This window comes from Macrotis lagotis, chromosome 2 (genome assembly GCF_037893015.1).
Source record: "Macrotis lagotis isolate mMagLag1 chromosome 2, bilby.v1.9.chrom.fasta, whole genome shotgun sequence".
Classification (NCBI taxonomy): domain Eukaryota; kingdom Metazoa; phylum Chordata; class Mammalia; order Peramelemorphia; family Peramelidae; genus Macrotis; species Macrotis lagotis.
The window spans coordinates 232,471,871-232,485,458 of record NC_133659.1 but is presented as its reverse complement, the minus strand read 5'-3'; the positions used below and the strand labels follow the sequence as shown (position 1 = coordinate 232,485,458).

Below are 13,588 nucleotides of genomic sequence, written 5' to 3'. Positions count from 1 at the left end.
AATCAAACATCCTTTATGTATCAGTCTTGTACCTCCAACTATTTATTGAACATGTCAATATGAATGACCCATAGACATATTAAATTTGACATGTCCAGAACTGAACTCATTATTTTCCCCCATACCATCTTATCTTCCTAGTATCTCTATTATTATTGAGGATGTTGGTATCCTCCCAGTCACCCAAACTCCAATCTAGGTATCATTCTTGACTCTTCATTCTCTTTTATCTTCTATATCCAATCAGTTATCAAGTTCTGATATTTCTATCTTTATAATATCTCTAGTATACAATCCTTTCTCAACTGTTTACACTGCAACCCTCCTGGCGCAGGCCCTCATCACCTTACTCTTGAACTGTTTCAATAGCTTTCTGGTCTCCCTACCTCAAGTATCTTCCGCTTACAGTCCATTCTCAATTCATTTGTCATGTCACACATAGGTACCTACCCATTACATACAAAAGTCCTATAACCTGAACTTTCCTACCTCTCTGATTTTCTTACAGTTTACTCCTTTTTATTATACTCTGTGATCTAGGGACATTGACCTTCTAGTTGTTCACAGGATTCTCCATCTCTGAACTTAAGCATTTGATCCCCCTTCCTAGAAATCTGTAAATCCTCATCTCTACCTCTTACCTTCTCTACCTTCTTTCAGTTATCTCAGTTAAAGTCCTTCAGTTATCCCAGTTAAAGTCTCACTTGCTGCAAGAAGACTTTTCCAGGCCTCCTTAATCTTGTGTCTTCCCTCAGAGACTACTGCTGATTTATTCTGAATATATCTTCCACATGTTGTTTCCCCCATTAGGCTTTGAACTCCTTGAGAACAGGGACTGTAATTTGTTTTTCTTTGTATCCCAAGCATTTAGCATACTTCTTGGGATATAGTAGGTGTTTAAAAAATGCTAGTTGACTTAATTTTTAATATTATAGTAAAAACACAATAAATACTAGTTGACTTGATTTGAATATTATGCTAAATAACTCTTAGCTAAAAAACCAATCTTACTCCAAGACCTATAAAATTTTATGATTCTCTAATTCTTAGAATTGGGAAGACTATTTGGGAACTTGTGGTTTTTCAAACTTCTCTCCAGAGAACTTATGATGGAACATGTTAACTCCTGACAGAGGTGATAGACTCAAAGTTCAGAGAGAAATAGTTGGGGTTTTTTTTGCAAGGCAATGGGGTTAAGTAGCTTGCCCAAGGCCACACAGCTAGGTAATCATTAGATGTCTGAGGCTGAATTTGAACTCAGGTAGTCCTGATTCCAGGGCTGGTGCTCTATCCACTGCACCACCTAGCCGCCCAGAGAAATACAGTTTTGAACATGGCTACTTGGTGGATTTGTATTGAGTCCTATCCAGATGTCATTTGTTGAGTCCCTTTATAGACTCCCCTATTTTTACCCAGGCGAGCGTTGAAGAGGCAGGAGACAAGGAAGACAAGGATAACAAGTTCTCCAAGATCACCTAGTACTTCATTTATTGACCAGAATACAAGTGCTTAAATATCCTCTCCTCTGTGGCACTTGGTAAAATAAGATTCTAGTGCTCAAGGACACCAGATGATGATAGTTTACTGTGCTCCCATACACAACAGTCCCTAACAGATTTGTATTGCTTGACTAGGCTTATTTGTTACAAGAGTTTGGCTTGTTGTCATTGTTGTTGTTGATTTCTTTCTCTTGATTTTTAATTGGAAGAAGAGTTAGGTGAATATTGTCCTTAGTGATGTTTAAAAAATAAAAAAGAGGGCAACTGAAAGAGGGCAGAAGAAAATTTAAAAAGAAGCAGAGAAAAGCTTTTGTTCTGAAAATAATATATGGAATTATTATATATTTGTGTGCATATGTGTGTGTGTAAATGCTATGAAGAGGCTGCTAGGTGACACAGAGAATAGAGCATTGGCCTTGGATTTAGGAGGAAGGGAGTTCAAATCCAGCCTCAGACATTTGCTACTTACTATGTGACCTTGGGCAAGTCACTTAACCCTGATTGCCTCACAATCATCCTGATTCATAATGGCCACTGGACCCAGATAGCTCCAAAGAAGAAAGTGAAGTTGGTGACTTAGCACAACACCCTTTCACTCAACTCCAGTTCACGTGTTTGTTATGGAATCATCTCCCTGATGTCATGGTCTTCTTCAAAAATGAAGGACAAACATTAAAATTGTTATGAAAAGAGCATTCATGAAGTTCAAGAGAAATATATTCCTTTTTAAATGAAAAAATATTTTCCATATCAATTTCTTTTCTGAATATCACTCTTCCTCTATCTCTACCTAGTAAGTCAATAATGATAACAAAATTTTAAAAAATTTTCATTTATTTAAAGCAATGGGGTTAAGTGACTTGCCCCAAATCACACAACTAGGCAATTATTAATGTCTGAGGCTAGATTTAAACTCAGGTCCTCCTCACCAGGGCTGGTGCTCTATCCACTGTATCACCTAGCTGCCCCAAGAATTTTTTTTTAAAGAAAAATATTCGGGGCAGCTAGGTGGTGTAGTGGATAAAGCATCAGCCCTGGAGTCAGGAGCACCTGGGTTCAAATCTGTTCTTAGACACTTAATAATTACTTAGCTGTGTGGCCTTGGGCAAGCCACTTAACCCCGTTTGCCTTACAAAAAAACCTAAAAAAAAAGAAAAAAAAAGAAAAAATTCAGGTCAGCAAAACTAACCACTATAAGCAATAATCCCTCATCTCTGAAAAGAGAAGAGCTACATTTTCTTAACTTTTCTCTGAGCAATATTATTTAAAGCTCTCTTTCTTACAAAGTTATCTTGATGCCAAATAATGGGTATGAAATTGGAAATAAGTAGCAAAAATCACTATTTTCAATGTTATTAGAGATATAATACAGTTAATATAGTTAATATATGAAAAGCAATCTTGATAAAACTGAAAAATATTGATCACATAGTTGTATGCATGTAATCATATGCACATTAATTCAAATTGTCATAGTAGTAAGAATTAAATGCAAAATAAGCATGTATTCAATGTAATATCTTGAAAAGACATACTGATATTTCGATGTTATTGCATTTACTTTTAACAAATATACTTGACAGTCTCTGATAATTATTTACAGAACTAGTCCATCAAACATATCTCCTCTTCTTTTCCACTCTCTTTTCCACCTCTTCTAAAAGCCCAGTATAATATATTGTAGCTTGATCATTACCTTATTCACCAACTTATTTATAAATGACTTTTGGTTATTCCAAAAGTCAAGTCCATTCTCTAACAAAGGACAGTAAGTTATTCAATGTTGAGGATGTTCCTAAGATGATAGCACAGGCTGTTATAATAGCAAGTAAGAGTTCCAATTAAACAAATTAAAATACCTATAATGAAAAGACACGCACTGGCAATACAAAGATAAAAAAATGGCACAGTGTTAGTCCTTAAGGAGTTAATAAGCACCTACATTAGTATGAACCTAAGTACGAAATATAAATATTGTATTATGATGTAGGGAGAACAATTAGGAAACTTATCTAGTAACCTAGGAGAGAGGTAATGAGGGTCTGGGTAGTGTTAATAGAAAGGAAGGACTGTCTTTAAAAGAAACTGTCCACTAATTGTATAAGGAAGAGGGATCAGAAATGACAAAAAACAAGGTTTTAAACCTTAAAAAGTAGGAAAATTATGGCACCATCAACAGAAATTGAGAAGTTAGGAGAAGAGGCAAGTTTTAAAGTGAAGATAATAAATTTAGTTTGGGACATAGTTCTACAACCTTCAGAGGTCAACTAGCTCAACTCCCTCATTTTACAGATGAAGAAACTGAGGTCCAATGAGGTTAAGTGACAATGCCACACAGATTCTAAATATCTGTATTTTGAATCCAAATCCTCTCACTCTAAAGAGAGCTCTTGTAACAGATAGCCTGCCTTAATTCTCACTACTAGACTGCAAGGCAGGTGCTTCTTGAGAGTAGTAACTACATCATTATTATCCTTTTATCTCCATGGACTTGTACAGTGCCATGCCTAGAATGATTACATAACATATATTTGTTGAATTGCTCTTTGCCATTGACTAATCTTTATTCTAAAATAGATTATACAGTAGAAAGGTCACCAATTCACAATAATTGTCATCATCAAGGACAGTTTTTTTAAAAAATTGAAATTAATAGGCAAGCACCAAGGGACAACTAGATGGATTCTGCCAGTACCTGAAGGGAGCTTCTTTATGGAACTGCTCTCGGAATATATACTGTTCATTACCAAATGCTGCACATTTTTGACGGAGAGTTGTTACTTCATCTTCCTGCAGGGGAGCTACATGCTGTTTCACAGTGACTGCCATCTTCTTTATGTTGTTCCATTTCTCTGGCAATTCCTACAAGAAATATCTCAGTGTGATCAGAGTCTAGAGCAGGAAAGAACCTAGGGTCTATTTATCTACTATACCAGAAAGTGTTACCATAAAGGGACTGTCATTCAATAATAGTGTTCTTATCCCCACTAACTCCTTTACCTCACTCTTCATACCTTTTATTCTTTTTTAATTTGCTCATGCCAACCTCAGCATTTGGTTTCCCTGCTTCAACTTCTAACCCTGTTACCTTTAACTTTTTTCTTTCATGTATTTCCCAGTATTCTATCTGTTCAGCTATTTAGCTGAATTTTAAAGGTATTTCCAATTATATGTAAAAACATTTTTTTCACATTCATTTAAAAAAATTGAGTTCCAACTTCTCTCCTTTCTTTTCTTGAGAAGGAAAGAAATTTGATATGTTTTATATACGTGTAGTTCTACAAAACATATTTTATATTAGCAATGTTGTAAAAGAAAACACAGACCAAAAAATACAGACCCTCAAAATGAAGTTAAAAAGGTGAACTTTGATTTACATCTAAATCTCATCATAAGTCCTTTAGTGTTGTCCTGGATCATTGTATTGCTGAGAATAGCTAAATCATTTTCAGGTGGTCATCATACAATATTCCTGTTAACGTCTTTAATGTTTTCCTGGTTTTTCTCACTTCACTTTGCATCAATTAATGTAAGTCTTTGTCAGTTTTTCTGAAAACACTCTACTCATCATTTCTCTTTTTATTTTTATTGCTAGTTTATTGAATAAAACGAACTTTTTCTATAACATTATACAATTAAAAAAAGATGATTGAACACAAGACTCCAAATCTGTCATGTACAACTTGTCATTCCTTTCAAATATAGAACAAAATTATCATTTTTTCCTCACTCTCATCCATCCAAGGATGCCATTAAAAATGAATAGAGGTTATCATTATATAGAATGTAAAAATATTCTATACCTATAGCTATCTATTCTTTCTCTGGATGAAAATGGCATCTTTCTTCTTATGTCCTTTATAATTAAAGTATTTATAATAGACAAAATAATTTAATCATTCAAAATCATTCTTAAAACAATATTGCAGTTGGTTTTGCATTTCATTTTGCATTTCATTCTTCATTATTTCATGCAAGTCTTTCCATGATGTTCTAAAATCATTGAGTTCATGATTTCTTATAGCATAGTAGGAGTCACATCACATCATATATCACAACTTGGTCAGCCATTTCCCAGTTGACAGACATTCCCACACTTTATAGTTTATTATCATCACAAGGAGAGTTGGTAAAAACATGTTAGAACATACAGATTCTTTTTCTTTTTCCCTAACCCTCTCTGGAAATTAACCAAGTAGAAGTATTGCTGGGTCAAATGTTATAGGTAGTATAATAACTTTTTGGGTATAATTCCAGATTGCTCTCCAAAAGGATTGAATAGTCAACAATGAATTAGTGTCTCAGTTTTTCCACACTCCTGTCAACATCTGGCACATTCTCCTTTCATTTTAGGCAATCTTGTAGGTGTAAAACAATATTTCAAGGTGTTTTAATTTGCATTTCTCTAATCAATAATTATATAGCACATTTTTAATATGACTAGAAATTATTTTGTTTTATTCATTGCAAAAATGCTTATTCATATCCTTTGACCAATTATCAAGTGGGAAATGACTTGTATTCTTATAATACTGACACAGTTCTTTATGTATATTAGATATAAAAATGTTATTTGATAAACTACCAATTAAATTTTTCTCCAAATTTCCTGCTTGTCTTCTGATCTTGGATATATTTATTTTATTTTTACACCCTTTTTAATTTAATGGAATCAAAATTAAAAATTTTAAACCCAATTTTTCTCTTTATCTTTCATTTATTCATAAATTGACAATCTACAAGTCAGATAAGCAATATGTTCCATTTTCTTCTAATTTCCTTGCAAAATCTTCTTTATATCTAGGTCATGTATTTACTTGACCTTATTTTGGTAAATGGTGTAAGATATTAGTCTATGCCCAGTTTCTGTCACTCTGCTTTCCAGTTTTCCCAATTTTTTTTTTTACCAAATAATGAATTCTTATCCCAAAATCTTAAGTGCTTATGCTTGTCAAAGAAAAGGTTATTATGTTTATTTGTTGCTGTAAATCTCTCTACTCTATTCCATTGATCTATCTAATTCTTAGCAGATAGTTTTCATAATTAATGCCATATAATATAATTTAAGATCTGGTACTGCTAAAACTTCCTTCCTTTACATTTTCAAAAACTACTTTCCTTGAAATTCCTGACATGTTGTTTTCAAAATTAATTTTATTAATTTTTCTAACCGATTAAAATGGCGTTTTTTGATAACTGAATTGGGATGGCATTGAGTAAAACTGTCATTTTTATTATATTGGTCCTTCAAACTCATGAAGAATGAACATTTCTCCATAATTTAAATCTGATTTTATTTGCATAATTTTTTAAAATAATATTATTTCTATCTTTCTGTGTTTGCTTTGGCAGGTATACTCTCAAGTATTTAGAGTTATTTAAAATGAGGTTTTTTCACTATCTCTTATTGCACTGCTTTGTGACATAAAGAAATACTGGTGATTTATAGGGATTTACTCTATATCTTGCTGCTTTGCTAAAATGATTAATTGTTTTAACTAACTTTTTAGTTGAGTGTTTGGAATTTTCCAAGAACGTATATATATATACACATCATATCATCTGCAGAAGGAGATGATTTAATACTTCATTCCCTATTCTGATTCCTTCTATTTCTATCATTTTCTTATTGCTAATTCAGTTCCAATACAATATTGGTGACAGTGGGCATTCTTGTTTCATGCCTGATTTTACTGAGTAGACTTCTAGTTAACCCCTAATACAAATAACTTTTGCTGATGATTTTAGACAAAAGTTTTTTGTCCTTTTAAAGAGAAATCCAAAGCTTTCCAAAAAATGACAGTTTTACTCAAAAAACCTTTTCTGCATTACTGATAAGATCTTTTTGTTTTTATTATTGATTTAATCAATTCTATTAATAATTTTCCTTATATTAAACAATCCCTGCTTTCCTAGTGTAAATTCCATATGACCATAATGTATAAACTTTGTAATATATTGTTGTAATCTTTTAGCATTTTATTCAGGATTTTTTATACCCGTATTCATTAATGAGATTTTTGTCATTCCTAATAGCACAATAGTATTCTATCACAATCAGATACCTCAACTTGTCAGCCATTTAACATTTGCTAGGCATTCCCCCCCAATTTCAAATTCTTTCCCATCAGAAAAGAGCTGCTATAATTATTTTTATACACATAGGTCCTTTTTACTTTTAAAAAAAAAACTCCAACTCGTTTTGATATTGACATAGTAGTGATATTTCTTGGTGAAATAGTACACATGGTTTTATAAACTTTTAGGCATACTTTTCAATTGCTCTCCAGAATGTTTGGAGCAGCTAACAAGTACAACAACTGTGCTCTAGTATCCAATTTCCCCACATTACTTCCAACATTTTTCATTTTCTATTCATGTCATATTAGTCAATATGATAAGTGTAAGGTGGTACCTCAGAATTATTTTAATTCACATTTTTTAAATCAATAGAGATTTTGAGCTGTTTTTTAGATGACTATAGATAACTGTGATTTCTTCCTCTGAAAAAAGCCTTTTCATAACCTTTGACATTTATTAATCTGGGGAATATAGTATATATATTCTTATATATTTAACTCAGTTCTCTTTATATTTGAGAAAAGCACTCATCAAAGTAGCTTACATTTCCCTCTATGGTTTGTCCTTCTCTCTTCTTTTGTCCTGTCTCTCCTCATCTTCCCCAAGACTGTTCTTTTTTCTATTAGTCTTCTCCCAATCTTCCATTTTCACATTACTTATTAACTCCCTGAAGAGTAAGATATAGTTTTATACCCAACTGAGTGTATGTTACTATTCTTTGAACTTTCATCAGCTTTGTCCACCAATCTTCCATCTTCTATCCACTGTATAAATTCTTTCAGATTTCTCTTATGTGAGATAATTTATTCCATTTTATTTCTCTCTTCACCCTTCTCTCACTTTCTTTTTATCACCCCATAATTTTATTTTTTAGATATCATTCTATCATAGTTAACTCATATTTATGTCTTTTGAATGGGTATATTCCTTCTAACTGCCCTGATAATGATAAGGTTCTTTAAGAATTACAAATACTTTGGGACAGTTAGGTGGTACAGTGGATAGAGCACTGACTCTGGAGTCAGGAGGACCTGAGCTCACATCTAGCCTCAGACACTTAAAAATTAGCCAGCTGTGTGACCTTGGGTAAGTCACTTAATTTTTCAAAAATAATTTATTCTCATTTTGTACAAACAATGCTTTTTTACATACATTAATAAAATATTCTTGTTTAAGAGTAAACAAAATACCCCCTCCCCCCAAAAATATGAGCAATAAAGTAAAGGGGAGAGAAAAAAAATAAAATTAAAATAAAAAAATAATAGTAATAATTGTAGGTATTGGCCAGGTGGTGCAGTGGATGGACGGAGCACCAGCCCTGGAACCAGGAGCACCCGAGCCCATATCCGGCCCTGTACACCCCACAATCACCCAGCTGTGTGACATGCAAGCCACTCCAACTCCACTGTCCTGCATAAACCAAAAAAAGAAAAAAAAACCTAAAATAAAATAAAATAGTAATAATAGTAGGGGTGGCTGGGTGGTGGAAGCACCTGGGTTCAATTCGAATTGGCCTCAGACACCCAATGATCACCCTGCTATGCAGCCCCAGGCAGGCCACCCAGCCCCATTTGCCCTGTACCCCCAAAAATAATATTAATAAAAAATGTGCTTCAGTCTGTGTTCCAACACCACCAACTCTGTCATGGGTGGATCACATTTTTTATGATAAGTCCATCACAAAAGTTACTTCCATATTTTTCCCCAATGCCATTGCTAATCGCAACTCGCTCCTTTTGTATTTCTCCACTACCATGTACTATATTTTCTCTCTCCTTTCACTCTGACTCTGCTGTAGGGTAGCTGAGTGGTGCAGCAGACAGATCCCTGGTCCTGGGGCCAAGAGGTCCTGAGCCCCTATACGACCCCTTAGGCCCAGCATCCACCTGGCCCTATGGTCCCAGACAGGCCTTCCAATCCCAGCCCCTTGCAAGAAGTAAGAAAGAAAATGCATTATATCTGACCACTCTTCCCCCATAGTCAATCCTCTCCTCTTTATTCACATCCCCACCCCTTCCCCCTGTCCCCCCCTTCTTACTCCAGATGTCTATACCCCATTGAGTATATATGCTGTTTCCTCTCCTAGCCACCTCTGATGAGAGCAAAGATTCCCTCATTCCCCCTTGCCTTTCCCCCTTCCATATCATTGCAATAGCTCATTGTGATAAAGAAAAATCTTATTATATGAAATATCTTGGCTTATTCCCCCTCTCCTTTTTCTTTCTCCCATTACATTTCCCTTTTTTCTATTGACTCCATTTTTACACTATAGTTTAGCTTCAAATTCAGCTTTCTCCTGTGCTTCATCTATAAAAGTTCCTTCTACCTGCACTGTTAATTGAGAAGGGTCATATGAGTACTATCAGTGTCATTTTTCTATACAGGAATATATGCAGTTCATTATCTTCATTACGTCCCTCATATTTTCCCCTTCTCCTCCAATCTCTATGCTTTACCTGAGTCCTATATTTGAAGAGCAAACCTTCTGTTCAGCTCTGGCCATTCCAAAAGGAACATTTGAAATTCCCCTGGTTCATTGAAAGTCCATCTTTTTCCCTGGAAGAGGACATTCAATTTTGCTGGGTGGTTGATTCTTGGTTGCATTCTAAGCTCTTTTGCCTTCCGGTATATTATATTACAAGCCTTATGAGCTTTTAATGTAGTTGCTGCTAAGTCCTGTGAGATCCTGATTGCAGCTCCACGGTATTTGAACTGTGTCCTTCTGGCTGCTTGTAAGATTTTCTCTTTGACTTGGGAGTTCTGGAATTTGGCTATAATATTCCTAGGGGTTGTTTTTTTGGGATCTCTTTCTTGGTGGGGGTGGGGATCTGTAGATTCTCTCCATTTCTATTTTGCCCTCTGCTTCTAAGATATCAGGGCAATTTTCCTGTAGTAATTCTTTGAAAATGATGTCAAGGCTCTTTTCCTTGATCATGACTTTCAGGTATTCCAATAATTTTTAAATTATCTCTCCTAAGTCTGTTTTCCATATCAGTTGTTTTTTTCAATGAGATGTTTCACGTTTTCTTCTAATTTTTCATTGTTTTGGTTTTGAAGTAATGAATTCTGGTTTCTCGTACATTCATCAATCTCCCTGAGTTCTATTCTTTGTCTGAAGGATTTGTTTTCCTCAGAGAGCTTTCTTATCTCTTTTCCCATCTGGCCAGTTCTGCTTTTTAAAGCATTCTTCTCCTCAATAACTTTTTGAAATGTTTTATCCATTTGACCTAAGTTGGTTTTTAGCATGCTATTTTCTTCAGCATTTTTTGGATCTCTTTGACTAAGCTGCTGACTTCATTTTCATGTTTTTCCTGCATCTCTCTCATTTCTTTTCTCAGTTTTTCTTCTAACTCCCTCATTTGGTTTTCAAAGTCTTTTTTGAGCTCTATCATAGCCTGAGCCCAATTTCTCTTTTTCTTGGAGTCTTTAGACGTGGGAGCATGTGCTTCCTCATCTTCAGACTGAGTGTTTTGATCCTTCTTGGGCTCTCACAGGAAAATATTTCTCAATGCTGTTCCTCTTGTTTGTCTGCTTGCTCATTTTCCCAGCCTTAGCCTGTTTTGGGGGTGCTTCCTAAGCTTTTGGGACACTCCCAAGAGGGTCTCAGTGTGTGAGGCTCTGTCCTCCCTCCTGGTCTGTGAATGACCATATGCACCCCCCCTCTGCCATGGGGCTGAGGTGGGGGAGCCCTGCTGTTCTATGGGGGGCCTGGACTGCGATCAGGATCTGAATGTGGTCACAACCCCAGAGTCCTGTTCCAGGGGCAGAGCTCTGCAGTCTCTCCCTTCACTCCCCTCCCTAGGTTCAATGGGGTCATGCCCTGGGGGCTCCTGCTTACTGGCTCCTCCTGCTTTTGTTTCCTGGATCTGGACTGCCTTGGCCTGTGTGACCTGAGTACTGGGCTTCATGTGCTCGCTCTGGCAGAGGTCCCCCGCTGATCTCCCAATTTGTGCCTGGTGCTCCCTGTGGCATAGGTCAGGAAACTCCCCCGCTGTTGTGAGCCATGGCTCCCAGCACCCTGGGACTGCCTCTGGGAGGGTGAAGCTCTTTCGCTCTGGCAGGCCGCCCCTCCAACTCCGGGGAGCAGAGCCTTTCTGCTCTTTTCCAGGTTACCTTGAGTAGGAGACCCGCCTCACTGGGTCCCTCTGTGGGTTCTGTCTCTCAAAAATTTAGTTAGAGTCCTTAGTTTAGAAGTTTTATGAGAGAGCACCTAAGACAAGATCCTCTCTTGTCGCCATCTTCTAATTCCCTTGTCTTGCAAAAAACTCCAACCCTCCTCCCCCCCCAAAAGGAATTACAAATATTCTGTTTTATATATATACATAGTTTCATTTTATCTTTTTTATGTTTCTCTTGAATCTTGCATTTGAAAGTCAAAATTTCAATTCAGCTCCAGTCTTTTTATCAGAAATGAAAATCATCTATTTCATTAAATATTATTTTTCCCCTTAAGGATTTCACTCAGTTTTGCTGAGTAGGTGATTCTTGGTTATAATCATAGTTCCTTTCTTCTCTATAATATCATGCTCCAAGTCCTCCCATCCCTGAATGTAGAAACTGCTAAATCTTATTTGTCTTGACTGTGGTTTCAGGATTTCTGAATTGATTCTTTCTGCTCTTGCATTGTTTTCTCCTTTGAGCTCTAGCACTTGGCTATAATTGGCCTGGGAGTTTTCATTTTTAGATCTCTTTCAGTAGATGATTAGTAATTTTATTTTCAATTTCTATTTTACTTTCTGGTTCTAGGACATCAGGGCAGTTTTCCTTGAAAATTTCTTGAAATAAGAAGTCTAGGTTTTTTTTAAAATTATGATTTCAGGTAGTCCTATAATTCTTAAATCATCACTCCTGGATTTATTTTCTAGATCAGTTGTTTTCCAATGAAATATTTCACATTTTCTTCAATTTATTCATTCTTTCCAATTTGTTTTGACATATGGAGTTTGACATATGAAGCTTCTACTTGCCCTAAACTAATTTTTAAGAAATTATTTTCTTCACTTAATTTTTCTTACCTTCTTTTCTATTTTGTCAGTTCTACTTTTTAAGGTGTTCTTTTCTTCAACAAATATTTTTTTCCATTTGGCAAATTCTCCTTTTTTTCAGTTATCTTCAGGATCATTAAGATGACACAGTAGATGAAGCAAGCATGAAGTCTAGTTTTGTGACCCTGGGTAAGTCACATAACCATGTTTGCCCAAGTTTCCACTTTTGTAAAATGAGCAGGAGAAGGAAATGCAAAACCACTCCAATATCCTTACCAAGAAAACTTCAAATAAAAAGAGTTGGACACAGGCTGAAACAATTAAGCAAGAACAGCAACAAAGTCTCTTCAGTGAATATTTTATACATGTTTTACTATTTGGCTCATTTTACTGTTTGAAGAAATCTCTTTAGTGGATTTTTGAGGTTTTTTTCAGCCATTTGCCCTATTTTGTTTTTTAAAAATTTTTTAAATTAATTTTTATTAAAGATATTATTTGAGTTTTACAAATTTCCCCCCAATCTTACTTCCCCACCCACCCACGGAAAGCAATCTGTCAGTCTTTACTTTGTTTCCATGTTGTACCTTGATCCAAATTGGGTGTGATAAGAGAGAAATCATATCCTTAGAGAAGAGATAAGAATTCTAAGAGGTAACAAGATCAGATAATAAGATATCTGTTGTCTAAATTAAAGGGAATAGTCCTTGAACTTTGTTCAAACTCCACAGCCCCTTAACCGGATACAGATGGCACTCTCCTTTGCAGACAGCCCAAAAATTGCTCCCGATTGTTGCACTGATGGAATGAGCAAGTCCTTCAAGGTTGATCATCACCCTCATGTTGCTGTTAGGGTACACAGTGTTTTTCTGGTTCTGCTCATCTCACTCAGCATCAGTTCATGCAAAGCCCTCCAGGCTTCCCTGAAATCCTGTCCCTCCTGGTTTCTAATAGAACAATAGTATTCCATGACATACATATACCACAGTTTGCTAAGCCATTCCCCAATAGAAGAACATTTACTTG

The 13,588-nt window shown here is 35.6% G+C and overlaps 1 protein-coding gene across 1 annotated transcript in view; it reads right to left on the bottom strand.

The window, feature by feature from the left end:
- Window positions 1–13,588, bottom strand: part of DNAH9 (dynein axonemal heavy chain 9) — a 546,775-nt gene that overhangs the window by 411,685 nt on the left and 121,502 nt on the right. Inside the window, exon 14 of the mRNA XM_074225133.1 lies at window positions 4,195–4,361. Within this exon, the coding sequence (XP_074081234.1) occupies window positions 4,195–4,361 (167 nt within the window). The remainder of the gene's footprint in view (window positions 1–4,194; window positions 4,362–13,588) is intronic.